This window comes from Palaemon carinicauda, chromosome 3 (genome assembly GCF_036898095.1).
Source record: "Palaemon carinicauda isolate YSFRI2023 chromosome 3, ASM3689809v2, whole genome shotgun sequence".
NCBI lineage: Eukaryota > Metazoa > Arthropoda > Malacostraca > Decapoda > Palaemonidae > Palaemon > Palaemon carinicauda.
This window is the reverse complement of record NC_090727.1, coordinates 142,820,920-142,838,186: the sequence shown is the minus strand read 5'-3', so window position 1 is coordinate 142,838,186 and position 17,267 is coordinate 142,820,920. Positions and strand designations below refer to the sequence as shown.

General features: G+C 34.0%; 1 protein-coding gene across 10 annotated transcripts in view; it reads right to left on the bottom strand.

Annotated features, from left to right (window-relative positions):
* LOC137638585 (BRCA2-interacting transcriptional repressor EMSY) overlaps window positions 1-16,787 on the bottom strand; it is a 75,031-nt gene extending 58,244 nt beyond the window's left edge. For 4 of the 10 annotated variants that reach the window (XR_011044158.1, XM_068370784.1, XM_068370783.1 and 1 more), the window contains exons 1-3: window positions 16,617-16,787; window positions 686-773; window positions 385-559 (exon numbers count right to left, since the gene is read on the bottom strand). Coding sequence is in view for 9 of the 10 variants with exons in the window: in XM_068370784.1 (XP_068226885.1) it covers window positions 385-559; window positions 686-773; window positions 16,617-16,619 (266 nt within the window). In the remaining variant the exon portion in view is untranslated. Of the gene's footprint in view, window positions 1-384; window positions 560-685; window positions 774-3,286; window positions 3,433-4,571; window positions 4,595-16,611 lie in introns of those variants that run through there. The other 6 variants (XM_068370781.1, XM_068370780.1, XM_068370782.1 and 3 more) reach the window with 4 other exon arrangements.
* Between the last annotated feature and the right edge of the window lie 480 nt (window positions 16,788-17,267).

Genomic DNA, 17,267 nt, shown 5'->3' with positions numbered 1-17,267 from the left:
GCGTTTCATCACATCCTACTTCTTGGAAATATACGGCTCAAATTCTTCATAACTTTGCAAAGGACACGACCCACAATATTTGATGAACCTCATGCACATTTCATATCATAGTGTCTCCATCTATCAAATCTTATCTCAAAAAAATATATAGTTTTAGGTCTTAGGAAGATTAAACAGTGTTACCCTTCCCCCGAGTTTAAAACAGTACGTACAGTAATTAAGACCACTAAAAAATTTTTTTTCCTTAATTTACCATTAAATTCTGCTATACAAAGCTTTATTACACTTCAAAATTTTGAAATCTTTCTTCCCTCCTCTTCAAATTTCTTATTATCAATAATATACTGATAGTATACCAAAAATGCAGTGCAAAATCATACTCACGTCTCTGCTATAGTATTTAATTTTTCATCATTAACAGCTCGTCTTATCTCTGCCCTATGACGTTCTAAGTTTATCGAAAAAATATTTTGTAGATCATTTAAAAGTTTCTTTTTTTCTTTAGTAAGTTCTCCTTGGGCCCGAAGGACTGATATCATTTGGCTGTAAGCAGATATTTCTGGAAAAAATAAAATGTTAGATTATTATACATTTATTTCCTCAAAGTTTATAGTTATGAAATCCAGACAGGTATCCAAGGTATGTAGAGTAATTACAGTGTATCCAAAACACCAAAAACACTAACCAAGAGCTCGCAGAGATTTTTGGCACTCCTCTTTTGTCATATCAAGCAGTTGTGGCCACTTATGTGGCCTACTGCTTTCAATATCCATCTGAAAGTTAAAAATAGCATCAGAAAACTTTCCCAGCACAGAATTTACAATAAATAAAACTTGCAGGTAAAAAAAAAATACTCTACTGTATTTTAAAAATTTGTTGCTCCTCTAAGAAAACGTAAAAGATAATTAACACTTATATACACACATCTCAAAACTAAAAGCTTAGTACTAGAGTGAACATGAATGGATGTTTGCATCATTCAGAGTTTATTCTATCTGCAAGATCTTAGTTCAATAAGACTTTGCAGGGAGTATTAAGCTTAACGATTCAAATAGTGTACTGTGGCGGAAAAGTGACAAAAGTTTTGAGGCGTTATACATGAGGAAAAGGACAAGTTATGCATTGTATAGTGTATATAAAAAAAAGCCAAAGCAATAAAAGTAACAAATAATATTGGGCAAAAAGAAAAAATTTTATGACTTAAGAGAATATAGAAATAGTGATCAACTGAAATGTTAGTATTCAAATGACTAACATAAAATCCATCCTTTGAAACTCAAAATATTACAGTATACCTTTGGTAATCCAGCATAATTGGGGGAAAGCCCTACCAGATTAGCCGATTCAATGGATTAGTTGTAGGCTATGTAGGTATGTTTGGGTCGGAAGCACATCAACAATAATAACCTAAGATAACCAAGTAGTTTTCTTGATAGAAAAATACCTTTCTACATGAAAAACTATTAAAGGCTAGTTTCTTTAAATAATAAAAACCAACAATTTTAATTGATTAATTTACTCTTTTAATGTAAAAAAAAAAAGGAAGAAAAAAGGGGAGGCTACACAATCAAGACTTCATTCACAACAGACATGAGCCATAACCTTGAGAAGTTAAAACTAACTAAACAGTATCTAAAATATCATCAAATTGTTAATTAATATGTAGAATAAATTACTAGCCTATCAAATATTCCTGCTGAACATTCACAACGCATCTCACTTTCACAGGGAGGTTAGTACATGGCTACTTGCACCATTCAGTTTTATATTATTTACATCAAAACACCCAAATCTAAATCCTTTTAGTTAACCTATAACAACAACTAACTGGTAAATGCTTAACCGTACCCCCTTATTTAAGAAATTGTGAGGGACCCTATCAGGGTTTGGGGTGCTTGTATGACGACGACCAAGCCCCATAACTCTATTATATATTCAACCCTATTGCTAAGAATACAGGAGTCTAAGGGGGTGTTTACCCCCCCCCCCCCCACCCCCCTTAGGTAAGGACAAGGCTTATAGGTTAGGTAGTGTTCTATGCACGCGGGAGGGCCTATCAGTTGTTATACAAAGGTTCCCAGGGTTTAATGGGTGCTGCTGGTAATCATTCTGGGGAACGCTGTCCTTAATTCCATAATCGAGACATGTTGAGCGTGAAATTTTATGGAAGTAGCATTGCATTCTGATCTAAAACCTTTTATTCGAATTACAAGACAATGGCCTACTCACCTCAAATATTGTTCAAGTGGTAAGTAAACTACGATTTACCTTGCCAGTTAATTCATACAGCCTAGCTCTCAAACACAAGTATGGAAATTTCTTATAAATAAGTAATGTGAAATAAGAAATCTTTTATTTCTGTCACTAAAAACACATTACATTCATCTTATACAGTGCTCAAGACGGGGTTACAATTTTGAAAGAGTCGAAACCTAGGTCTAACCTCTCATAAGTTTTCCAGGTTAAGCTAAATGGATCTCGAAAACTTTCCCATTCGACAACAGGACATTTCAATTTTTATTGCAGTTGAATATTCACATTTATCTCTATCAATAAAATGCAGGTCCCCATCTGTGCATGATATCCTATGGGTGGAACAGGCTAATATAGCACAAGGTGTAACTTTGTGAGCAAAATCAGCAAAGATTTGATTTATCATAACCGTAGGTATGCCATTTGAATTCAAAAGTGTAGGATGGAAAACACATTTGTCTAACAGTAGTCTATGTCTATTCTCAAATTATTAAGATAGACCAAACTAGTATCTTGAAATGGATCAAGCAGGCTTGCATAAACCAAGTCAAGTTTAGCTTTACATCATTAAACTATGCATTTATAAAAAAGCTTTTTGATCTTAAAACACTTTTAGAACTTTATATAAACCGATTAATGTACTACAATTATACATCACAACATTTTTAACAAGGGAATAGGAATATACGTCCGCGCATAGCTGCACAAATGGCTGACCTTACGCAAAGGCCAGCAGCCAGACTGAATATAGGTTACCGTTGGGCATGGCTTGTGAGGGCATTAATGACAAAATCTAACCCCTTTACATTCATGCAATCTTGTTATCTACTAAATAGCTCCATATTCGCTTTATTTAGATAAGCAATCTCAAATAAGAAAATATATTTATATTTTCTAAGCGAAAACCCTTCCGTCTCTACTTTGGCTTACGACGGATACATTTAACTACTTAATTGCCAGCAAAAATACAACAACGATTGAAATAATTGCGCTGCAATATACTGCTGACATTGCGATATGAAATTATTCTTACCATGTTAGAGGTGAAAATAGCTATAAATACTAAAAGTCCATTACATCTTCTCCAAGTGAAGCTTTTGTCAACAAAGACTAAGTCCGTCTCTACCCGGCAGAAAGAGACCCACGGTGATGATTTAGTATTGCTTCTCTTTACGTCCTTTTACCACAAGATGGTGGACATGTTAACCTTGCCGTAATGAAGAACCCATAGATCTTTGGTATCGCCCAAATCTGATTTGAGCTTGTAATATAACAATGAATATATATCGCAATACTTTTATATTACATTTGTATTCATAATAGTTATTTTAGTTTCTTTCGCAAAGGGGGCGTGGTCAAGCATTATTGCTATGCAGACAATTTCCACAGCGACAAGTAGGCTAGAAATGGTTTTGATATACGCTAAATTTTGAGATACGATAGTTTTTGTTTTATGCACATTTAAGACATTTACATATAGGTTTATACATAAGTATTTGTCTCCAAAAATGCATTATGAGCATAAATTAATACTTACGCCCACCCACGCCCACGTTAGAGCATCGTGAACAACAGAAAACAGATTTACCACCCAATTTTAAATGGTTTTTGTATAAAATAATTGTACTATTTTAAAACTGTTCCATTAAGATCAACCACTTAATCTCCCAAATAAATGCAAAGTGAATGGAAACAGTTTCCCGAACTAATACGTGAACATCACTAAAATTTACAAAACTGTTTCTATAAAGTACCTTTTTCTAGAAAAGCAAATGCATAGCGGGGATACAAGCCTAACAGTATTTGTTGGGTAGCGTCTCTGTAGATTAAATTAAGACAAATGATGACAACTAATCTCGTTATGTAAAACAGACTTTATCGTTAAATAAGTTTATTCCTCCACGCTGATCCATAGTGTGGACCTTAAGAGCGGATGCATATACTTCAAGACTATATTTATGAATGTCTAATTTTGGTTGACCTTGAGAGAAATAATGAACCAAGAAATTATGTCAAGCTGAGATTTCCTTGCATTTATATACTACCGTACAAGTTGTTAAATTTACTTACACGGGATTAAATTAAGACAAATGATGACAACTAATCTCGTTATGTAAAACAGACTTTATCGTTAAAGAAGTTTATTCCTCCACGCTGATCCATAGTGTGGACCTTAAGAGCAGATGCATATACTTCAAGACTATATTCACTAATTCGTCTAATTTTGGTTGACCTTGAGAGAAATAATGAACGAAGTATGTTAAGCTGAGATTTCCTTGCAATTATATACTACCGTACAAGTTGTTAAATTTACTTACTACACGGTTTGAGCATCTTCGCCAGTTCGCCTCATGATAGCAAATACTTGGAATGTTTGGCCGGCTGCTGATGCGGTCGTCACTTAGTGGTCTCGCTTTGGTTATTATCCAAGCCAATAGCTATTTTCTAACTACATTTAATATTAAACAACTTATCTAACGTCATAAGAAAATATTTTTCACACTACTAGTTACGAAATTATTATAACCTAACGAATGCTTGTTTACAGCAATGCAAATTCTAAACGTAACAAACAAATGTAAAGGAAAGTTTAACCCCTCCTCGTTTCCACATCTATTGAAATTCGTGTATATATATTATTTGATAGCTTGGTACCTACAGTTAAGTGTTTACTTAGTTCTTTTTTTTTATGAAAATTATCAGAAGAAATCTGAAAAAAATATGAGTATGTGGAATATAATCTTAAGAAGTGTCTACAGGATCTCCAATTAGTGTTTCATGATTAAAATTTTGACGAATTGTATATAAAACACTCGATACAAATTTTGTATTTTGAAACTATAACAACATATTTCCTAAGTTGCTGAAAAAAATGAGTTAAGGATTATATAGTTTATCTACTGAACAATCAAAACCAAACAGATTACCCGCTTATTGGCTAGCACGAAAATTCAATATATCTTTACTCTCTTTAACGCATCCATGCTAAATGCCACCCACCCACTCCTTACTTAACTTTTACGGGTTTATTTCTCGCTCTCCATCAGACACTAAAAGTCTGTTCAGGCGGGCCTTGGAGTGTGAAAATAATTCCTTCCCAGCTAACATTTTGCGCTCTATCTTATCAGTTATTTCGCTAGCATTTGTATTCAGGCTTAATAGTTTTCAGGACATTATTATAACACTTTCTAAAAAGATAAGTCAGGTTTTTCTTGAAAGCTGCCACATTTTGGTTATTCTTGACATCAAGTGGAAGGTCGTTGAAGTGTCTCTGTGCAGCATAACTAAACGTCTTTCTAGTAAATAAAGTTTTACAGCTACGTTTTTTAAGACCACCTGGATCTTTATAGTAAATATTTTATCCTATAATCTATTTTGTATGGACCAAACCTTAAAGTTGATAACCTACTTTCAAATGCAAAATTTCGAATAGGATATATGCAATACCTTCTGCATGTTGTATAATTTAGAAACGTAAAAGTATTCACTAATTGATGGTATAATACTTTATAGATGTTTTATTTGAATGCATTTTCTCTTTCTATGCTTATATAATTAAATTGAATTTAAGAAGAAACTAAAGACATTACTTTTCACAAGATCATATGATTTGGAAGATGCTACAATCAAAGAATTGTATAAGTTATAATGAAAATGTTTCGTTAGATGATTAATATGGACCCGCCCGAGTAGTAGTTCACTCGACTTCAGTGGAGGGTTGGATCTAAACCCAAAAACAAGTAAAAAAGTAACATTATGATCCTTAACTAGCAAGGCACAAAATTCTCTTATCCCCGAAATGTCAACTGTCGTCTTAAAATATGTTTAGAACTAAAATTTTATGCATATAGATCGTTAGATCCATATGCGCAAAATTACCCTAGATTTGATTATATTACAAATATGTAGGTACATTTTAGGAATAAGATTTAACAGCTAAAAACCTGTAAATCTCGTCTATTCCAAAGCAAAAATCTAAAATTCAGAGACACGCTAAAAACTGTAGATCTTTTTAATCTGTAGGATTGTCAGACTGCCTATGGCTTCCAGTGTCTATGAATAATTCCGTCATAAACAGCGTTAAACATTGAACTTTGTGTTAATATTAAATTTCAAAAGATTCTCTGTATATTCATCAAAACAATTTACGCAGCAAGTAGTTTACATTTCTATAACGATTATATATATCACTTAGGTTACCTCATCACTTAGGTTACCTCGAAGATTTTTTTGTGACAATAATCTTCTGGAGGTCGAATTCAACAGATAACTGCTGTTAAAGACCTGGTTAAGAATGTCTTGCTATTCTGTAGTATCGCGTTCACATTTTATAATTATCTAAATAATCAATAAGGATGTATATGGCAACCAAATTTCATGGTTCCTGCAGAATACCGAGCTTATCATTTGTGTTGCTAACGCAAGAGGCTAAAAGCTTAAAAGTACAAACGTTGCAGGACCAAGAAAACACCCTTCTTAAGTAAGGAAGACTGTCATGCTTCCAAGTACCAGTTGGCACGTTGGTTGTGGTCGAATGTTGATTGCGCGATCAAGCTAATAATGGTGTAAATGTTCTTGTTCCTCAGTTTACTTTATTACAGCAAATATGTTAATTTGTTTCATCTCTCTCTCTCTCTCTCTCTCTCTCTCTCTCTCTCTCTCTCTCTCTCTCTCTCTATATATATATATATATATATATATATAATATATATATATATATATATATATATATATATATATATATATATATATATATATGTGTGTGTGTGTGTGTGTGTGTGTGCGCGCGCGCGCGCGTGTGTGTTTCGCTCGGCGCTTTAAGAATGACTAGGAATGCTCTTCTTTTAATCATTATTTACAGATGGTCTATTGTTCGATTGTAGACAGGCTATTATTTTGTCACTGTCTCTTACTTTATACTGCCTTATAGTCACTTATGTGTCCCATAATCAATCTCTCACTTTACTGCATCAAACACAATGATACCAAGATCATATTTCCCAAGATAACAAGTTGAGTTTACACAAGTTGTTGTGGCGTTTGCATAAATTCTGAAAGAGTTATCCAAGCACTTCTAATAAGAGGAAGTAGTGTATAAGGACTTTGGTATAGACTAAAACTATGGTAATTAAGAATACGTAGTTCTGAGCTATTTTCACATCATTAATACCGAAATGAATGTGGAATGATCGTCCTTATCTCGCAGTTGGAACATCAGAAGTTCAAAGTTGTAGCAATTTTTTTTTTTTTATGTTTAAAAGGTTGACGTAGGTCTCGTTCTATAGTTAATATATGACAGATCTACTTAAACGTTATTTTGATCTTAAAATACTTTGATTTTATTCATTACTTATATATAAATTTAGTTTATTTGTTATTGTTATTCTCTTATTTCGTTCCCTCATCAGGGTACTTTCCCTGTTGGAATACATTGGGTTTGTAGCATTCTGATTTTCCAACCAGGATTGTAGCTTAAAAAGAAAAATAATAATAATAATAATAATAATAATAATAATAATAATAATAATAATAATAATAATAATAATAATAAATGTTGAGATAATAAGGCTAACAATTTCGTTTGGGCCATCATAAAACAATTGTTTAGGTTTTTCATCCTTTACTCCAAATTTCCATCTGAAGTTGTCTCACAGAAAATATTTTAACATATTCGCTCCCTCCGGGTACTTCATTAACTTTAATAATACTAAATGAATGCCAACACAGTCAGCAATGTTAATGACAATAGTGGTAACGAGCTATATTTTATATTTGACTTCTCTGTCAACACAATCATTATTGCAAATTACTACTAAAATTTTGAAAATTTATTCAGAATTTGCATTTATTATTATTATTATTATTATTATTATTATTATTATTATTATTATTAGCTAAGCTACAACCCTAATCAGAGAAGCCGGATGCTATAAGCCCAAGGACTCCAACAGGTAAAATAGCTCAGTGAGGAAAGGAAATAAGTGAATAAATAAACTATGAGAGAAGAAATGAACAATTAAAACAAAACATTTTAAAAACGGTAACAACATTCATTATGATTATCAATAGACAAAAAAAAAAAAAAAAAAAAAAAGTTATGAAATTTCTCAGCGAGTTTCAAACCAATTAAAGGCTCCTCTTTAATAGAACAAAGGAATGAACCAAGGTTAATTTCATTTGGGGGTGGGGCAAATGACAAACATTTTAATTTTACAGTGGTTTAAGGTGGAATCATGACCATTACAAGGCTATAATAAGATATTCTTTGGTACAAGAGTCATTCTGAAAAGACTGGAATGATTACGCTGTGCAAGAAGGTTTACAACCATTTGTCATTTCACTTATTCTCGTTGTGATTATTCTAAGGATATTTGTGAACTTCTTTTTTTGAAAGGTATCCTATACTTTACTTTAAGGGCTGCTTATCTGGTCCTGTACAGCAGGGGAACCCCACTCTCTACAGGACCTCCACGGTCGTTTTATGATGTTCATTCGGGAGCATTTAACATTTCACAATGCGTATTGCTCGTTTACTGCTATATAATCACTATCAAAGCAGTCGCCTAATAAGAAAGTCTTCAGTTTCCTCTTGAAAGCCTTAATATCTTCAATTATTGTGATATTTCGTGCGAGCTTATTGTATAGTCTCAGGGCCGCTTACTTAAAAGCTCTAGAGCCTACAGTAGACATGTAACTAGGTTCTGATAGTTTGAAACCACCTGTAACTAATCTCGTGTCAGGACGATTTGTTGGCTGCACAATATGTAGTTAAAAAACAAATGTTCGTTTTAATTTCTCTATTTCACCTATACTTTTAATGGTTTAAACAGCATGGTTTTTTTTCCTCTTATTGCTGCATACAGGAGATAATTGATACAATAAATAAGTTTAGGCTTAAGGGCTGCTTTTCTGGTCCTATACTCCAGGGGAACCCTACTCTACAGAACTTCACGGTCATTTTATCGTATGCATTATAAGGCATTCAACATTTCACACAGTACATTAGTCGTATATTGTCAATTCCATGTTATTGAATCACTTAGACAACAAGGAAATAAGGAAATAAATAAACTTCTTGAAAGCCTTAATATTTTCAGTCTTTCGAATGTCTAGTGGGAGCTTATTGTCTAGTCTTGAGGCCGCATATTTAAAGGCTCTACAACCTACTGTAGATATATATCTTGGTGCTAATAATTAGAAACCACCTGGCTGCACAAAACGTAACAATTCTCTTAGATATTTTGGACGTCCGGTTCTGATAACTTGATGGGTTCTTGTACATATTTCAAACAAAATTTTTGCTTTAATAGTCTAAGAAATTTCCCGCGCACTCTTCTTTAAACTTCTAAAACGATTTGCAACCCAAATGCATTATATTACTGCTTTATTTCCAAACCCTAACACTGCTATGTCTTTTTTATCTAGATTTTGATTGTTTATACTTGTCTGTGAATAGAACTCACGAGTTTAAATGACACATTGACATAGCTACTGATTAATTCCATCGTTAATACTTCATCACAAACTTAGAAATCTTTGTCCATTGACTTCCTCCATTCACGTTATGCACATAACGGCATTTATGAGCAATTAAATTATGCCTCTTATAGATAAATGTGATGGTTGGTTGGCGGGTTGATTTGGATTTAGCCAAATTTGATCAACCAGAGGCAATATGCGAACCGCTAGATTCTTCCCCTCCCAGCAGCAGTCTTGAGTTTATTCAGGGAAAACGCTCATTTTATGCAATCTCTCTCTCTCTCTCTCTCTCTCTCTCTCTCTCTCTCTCTCTCTCTCTCTCTCTCTCCTTGTATAGGCTTGTCATTGCAATCAATGAAACTAAACTTTTACATTTATTTCTCTTACTCCTACAGTGTCCATGGGAAATCGCAATACCACATAAGTATGACCAACAATCTTCTCGAGTTCCTCGAGTTTTATTATACTATACCATTTGTACGACTAATTGCCTTCCTTGTAAATTCATTTACTATCACATTTTATCAGCAAGGAATCACCCCTCCCAATTACCCTGTTCTCTTTAATCATAGAATAATGCTCGGATGCCTGTCGAGTAAATTAAATCTTTTTGGCTTGTTCCATATCAAAGTGCTCCTTTAAAATAATTTCAGTGCTGGCATTATATTAACTATACAATATTTACTTTACCTTGCAGTCTACTTGTAAGGGCCATATAACTTGTCACTATTTTAAGGGTTGTTTGTCATGCAGGGCTTCACTCAAAGGGGGTGGGGGCATTTTAAGATTAATATGGTGGAGTTTATTTTTATCATAAAATTCACCATATCACAACATCCAGAAAACAGTTTCAAACCTCTTAAAACACTATCATAAGTTCTTATATCAAAAGGGAGTTTATTGTACAACCTCAATCGCTGTGGATCTTATAGGGTCGTGTGGACAATATTTGCTGACTTGGGTGTGTAGCAAATTTCTCAAATGCTTTGGTCCTCCAATTCTGATAACTCGAGCATTGTAAATATTATAAAATTACTCTAGCTTCAATAAGGAGTATCTGTAGCTCAAACAGTAGATTGGCAATGATGCCCAGAAGTAAAACACTTGACATTTACATTGCTGCTCTATCAGTTACATTTAGAACCCTTCCTGGTTGTACATCTCTCACACCTACTGACGCAAAGAACCTCGGTTAGGTTTCACCAGTCGTCTCTATGTGGAGCTTTTAAATCAATACTTCGTCAAACATTCTCTCCTACTTCGCGTTTCACATTCCTCAGCCATGCAGGCCTGAGTTTTCCAACTCTTCTCTTGCCTTACGGAGCCCAGTTGAAAGTTTGGTGAACTAATCTCGCTCGGGGAATGCGTAGAGCATTTCCAAACCATCTCCATCTACCCCTCGCCATGATTTCATCCACATATGGCACTTGAGTAATCTCTTATAGTTTCATTTATAATCCTTTCTTGCCATCTAACTCGCAATATTCTTCAGAGGGTTTGGTTTTCAAATCTATTAAATCTGTTGGAGATTGTTTCATTGTCATGCCATGACTTGTGTCCATACAGTAACAGATCTCACTAAACTGATATATAGCCTGATTTTTATGTATAATTTCAGACTATTTAATTTCCAAATCTTACTTGCCTAGCCAAGTTGTACTTAAGGTAAATTGTAATAGGTAGAACTTAAGTAGTCCATGTAGTAATGACAATACATAAAGTTTCTCAACAGAACATAAACGTATTTTTTATCAAAAGAATACTCGATACTTTTTCTAAGCGCAAGGAGACATTATAATCCAGTCGCAAACTGACCAAATTGTCAATGTTTATCGGTTGTAAGGATCAAATTGTCAATATTTATCGGTTGTATGGACTAAATTGTCAATATTTATCGGTTGTAAGGACTAAAGTCAATATCTATCGGGTGTAAGGACCAAATTGCAAACATTCTCGACTTTTTCTTCACCACCACCTAAGATTTTATTTAGTTTAGGTCAAGTGCTATTCATTCCCTAGCGTTCGTTACATAGTTTAATAAATGTTTTTGGGTTTGCCACGCTGACGTTCTGGTGAGCATCTATTCAGATGAAACTAGAACTGAAAACTGGCCCCATTTAACCTTCATACCGAGTGGTTATCTGCAAAGCTTCAACTAGCGGCAATGACCAGCCACTTGTCGAAGGGTCCCATATGAGAACGTGTAATTACACGAAGGTTAAATTCGAAAAAGGTTCGTAGTCAAATGCCCCTTTGCGAACTGGTTTAAACTACTACAGTCACTTTCTCAGATTTAGATACTGTATTAATAGCATTAATTTTCAAAATTATATCAGTTAGGCACGAACAATTTTTCAAGGTTAACAATTTACATTGGCATCGAATCATTTGCAGTTAGACTGCCTTTTGCTTTCTTTATAATCCTGATAACATCATCAATGTTAACATTATTAAGTCTCGTTAACCGAACCTGCCTGTCTGGTTCAGTTCTAATCATATTCGGAGTTTCTTCAAACGAAACAATTTTCTTTTGTTTCTAGAAAACTTTTTTGATAGCGAGCTATCGTTTCTTCTTTCATGAATTCTTGCTAGACCATTAAAATGTGGGAACAAATTTATCGGTTACTGCTTCATGGATAGATTTTATTCGTACATGTTGCTGCTTTTCGGATTTAGTTTACAGTTCTCCTTAACAAATAATTGTATTGGTTCTTAACCGTTTCATATAGTTTCATTACACTTTGTTTTAACCGATAGTATTTCACCTCTGAAGTCTTTCTGCTTCCCTTTCATATCATCATCTTCATTGAATCATGGAGATCTGTCTTTTCCATTGTTGGACCTATGATATCCTTACCTATTAACCCAATTATTAACAATCATTAGGTGGTCAACAAAAAGCCAGCCCCATTAACCTTGAGATAATATGTCTACAGGGAATACATTTTCAGAGCCACTACATTAACGGGAAAATATGGAGAAAAATTTTATCTCTTAAGATTACTTTCCTCATCATCCTGCATTTTGGTGAGGGTAAACCCATAGTTGCTCTACATTAAAGGTGTCTAATTTCAGTTTCATCAGAACATATGCTCACCAGAACGTCAGCCGGGCAAGCCCAAGCACCTCACTGTGGTGTCCACCCACAAAAGTTGCCTCCCCAGTAAACAGCTTAAACTCACTATCTCGGGCAGGAATCTATCTGTTGCCATGCGAATGCTAGGCAAACGCGTTACAACTGTACAGTATCATTAATTCAATTGTTTAGAACCTAACCTAAAATGCTTCCCAATTACTCCACTTCAAACGATTGCATCGTGATTTACATTTCATCCAACCACATATTGAAGAAATATCTACAAATAAACACCTTTGTTGTCATCTTAACAATCTCTCGGGCTATACTTGAAAAACTAAAAAATAACATTTAAGATTGTCCACGGAGACACGAACTACGATACAATTATTCTCTCCATCGCAAATAATTGAAAATTACCCTAATATATTCAAAATTGATTACCAGAGTTCTTGAAACTATTTCACGATAAGAGTAGGTATTGAGAACAATCAAGAGAACAATCAAGTCACCACTCAAAAGAATAACCTGTCTAGAAATGAGAAAGAAAGGGACCCTTTTAAACTATCTTGGTTGCATAAAATTAATTTAGCCATTTTTCGGCTACGGATAGCATATCGAAAGACTATTTTTAATTAGGTTTAATAAAGCTTCAACTTAAGGCATCATTATTAATATCCAAAAATTCGTATTCTGTACTACTTCTGCAATCTCATTTCCATATCTGAAGCTTAGCACATTTTTCCAAATCCTAATTACTTTTTCAAGTAATTTGTGCATTTTGTCCTTATTTGAATTGCAATCTTTCGTCTTGGGATTACCTAAGAGTTCACTCAGAATCTTTGTCATCTATTTTGAAATAACCCCCTTTTCAAGATATCCATACTACTGACATTCGAAAGACTGAAGATATTAAGACTTTCAAGAGGAAACAGAAGTTTTTTTTTTCTTTCATAGTGCTTCGACTGTGTCGATTTGACAATAACCGAGCAATATGCGGTGTTTAATGTGAATGCTTTCGAACGAACATGATAAAATGACTGTGGAGGTCCTGTAGAGAGTAGGGTTCCCTTGCTGTATAGAACCCAAAAAACTGCCCTTAAAGTAAAGTTAGTATTAACTTTGTACTATGGCCCTCCATTGTCTTGGGTTGGAGTTCTCTTGGTTGAGGGTATACTCGGGCACATTATTCTATATTATTTCTATTCCTCTTGTTGTGTTAAAGCTTTTATAGTTTATATATGAGGTATTTACTTATATTGCTGTTCTTGAAATATTTCATTTTTTCCTTGTTTCCTATCCTCATAGGGCTATTTTCCCTGTTGGAATCCCTTGGCTTATAGCATCCTGCTTTTGCAACAAGGGTTATAGTTTAATAATAATAATAACAATAATAATCATACTCCGTACGCTATAAGTACCCCATTGTAACATACCATTACGACCATTTTCATGAATAAGTTTTTTCCGAGATTCAGGTTTACATTCTAAAATGGTAAGGGTCATCCTATCAGCAACAATTTATTTTAATAACAAACCTACGTTCACCTTGATCTTTGCAATTTACTCGAACTGTTACTGTCAGCTATTGCATCAAACAAACTGCAATAAGTTACATTTTTCATCCTTTTTATTCTGCGTGTGCAACTATGTTTCAAATGCTGGTGACTGCCACATTATTTAGTAATGTCCACCACAGAATCTATAACCAATTCCCTTCAGGAGTAGATTTCGTACTAATTATTGGTACAACGTTATTGTTTATATGTTGTTACGGTTTTTAAAATACTTTTATTTTAATTGTTCATGATTTCTCATATCGTTTATTTATTCCCTTTCCTCACTGGGTTATTTTTCCCTGTCGGAGACCTTGGGTTTATAGCATCTTGCTTTTTCAACTAGGGTTATAACTTAGCCAGTAATAATAAAAATACTACTACTACTACTACTACTACTAATAATAATAATAATTCGTAGCCTTTTTTTCTTATAGGTGATTTTAGCTGAAGCTTGTGTATCAAATACCCACTTCTTTTTAACCTTATTTATGCTAGTTATCTCAATAGGAGTTCTCAGCTTTCCATATAGCAATCATTCAAAATTCTCCATAAGATGAAATTTCTATCTAAGATAATCTACTTTGGAATAGTAGTCTGCCTCAACTACAAGTACCTCCAACTTTGCACATTTCTTCATCGTGCAGGGAAATTTCTGTGACGTGTCTCAATTTCTTCTAAACTCTTCTATTCTCATTTACATTAACTTTCATCCCTTTCATGTACATAACCACACTAAATTCTCGACACTACCTTCGACCATCTCATTTGAAAAAGGCTTTTCATTATACCAACGACCACAATCGTAACACAATCCATCCTCCTCATTTCACTAATCAGTTTTAACGAATAAAATGTAATTGCATTTTTATAATAAAAAAAAAAACATTCAGCTAAACGCTCTCCTAACAGCTATTCTATTTTGTTTCTCTCATTTTTGCAGTTTTTAGCCTCTGTTATTTCAAAGTTTTTATAGTTTATATATAAGATTTATTTTAATGTTATTGTTCTTGAACTTCTCGTATTTTTTCCTTATTACCTTTCCTCACAGGGCTGTTTCCCTTGTTGGAGCCCTTGGGCTTGTAGCATCCTGCTTTTCCAGCTTGGATTGTAGCTCAATAACAACAACAACAACAACATGAAAGTTTCTAGATTGAATTTTTTTTCAGTAACTATTTTCCTTGCATTGTAACCATTTGTGATATCCAGTATATAATAGGGTTGTTTGCTCAATATACAACAAAGGGAGCACCGCTAAAACACGTCAGTAATCACCCATTACTCACGGGATTGTATTTTCATTGCCATTTAGCAAAATTACGAGGACGGTGTATAACACTCAGATAAAAATCAATGTTGTGTATAGCCTGCAACCTTGTCCTTAACAACCACCGGCTAATGGTGCTTATATTAAAGGTAGTCTTTTTACAAATAGCCATTCACCAAACGTCCTAAAGAGCATTTCATAAGAATATCTTTCAATCGAAGAATTATTCTATTAGGAAAGGTGCAGAGATTTTTTTCCACCAACGGGTAACTCATTATTGACATTGATCATATACAACACTCGAAAATAAAATATAAACTAAATTCTACCAGGGATATCGAAAGACTTCTATCATGTAAAATCCACGCAATGAAATGGAATAGTACTTTGAACAAAACCAAGAGACCTTTTACAATGTTTACTGATCAGTTAGCTTGTTCAATTTAATTTGTACTTCTAAGACGGGCGTCCATTACCTTATTCTAAAAGTCTCGAATATATAAGAATAATTTAATTGTACATTACGGTCTACGCATGATATAAAAAGCGATTTAAACTCTGTTCAAAGGGATCAAAGGGCCAAGAATTATAATAGCAATAGCGACAACGAATGTATCGGTATCGTATTGAGGTTAAAGACAATGAAAGCGTTTTCAACATCAATAGGTGTATGCTGAATTAGCACTTTTGCCTGGTGTATATAACACGATTATCAATATGTAGCGGAAATTAACTCGAGAAGGGTAGTTTCTCAACATGGCAGAACGGTTTTGACATTCTGAACGTCCACAATAAATGCATTTATGCTAAATGAAAATAACAAATACGTGCATGCTTAAAGCTTTTTCACTCTGAAGATGTGTAAATTAAAACCTCAAAAGATATCTGTGCGGTAGGTAAACTAATCGAAGTCACAGCAGTAACAGGTTGAGAACCGTTAACCGAGACCTACCAAATTAAAAGAACATTAGTTTCCTTGCCTTACCATTACATATTCACCGTTGATCGACCACTGCTACTATTTTTGTTATAGTACAGCCACTGTAAAGCCACACATCTCCAGTTCCCTGTAATCGTGGTAGAGTTCACTTCTTTAGCTGACAAGCACCTGCCTGCTTCCTCCCTCAATCACCAACATCGTAGAACTGAGTGGTCGAGCTGTTTCAACTCGAGGGAAAAGGTTTTATAGTCAGGAGCGCCGAATTGATTGCTCGTTCATGGTTAATGTTCAAATATATTTATGATACCTCACGTCTCCTATTGCATGGACCGTGAAAATTGCTAAACCAATATTTCATTGTTAACTTACCAGGTGAAAAATCATAAATGTTTACATTATGTAGAATCCACAGTGGTCTCTTAATTCAGGTTTAAGTAATTTTTAGGAGACAATGATTTATTGAAGTCCAGAGTAGATTTATTTTAAACCTAGCTTGAGTAGATTTAAGCAATATTATGAGTTTCAAGAAGACCTTAACCACCTTTATTAAGTCATGGCAATAAAATCTCAACACTCTCTTTTCTCCGATCTGAATTAATTAGTAAAGATATAACAAAGCGGGGCTTAACACTCAAGGACTAAATGATTTGAGTTTTGTTGAAGCTTGCCATTCTTATACAGCCCTTGACTTATAGT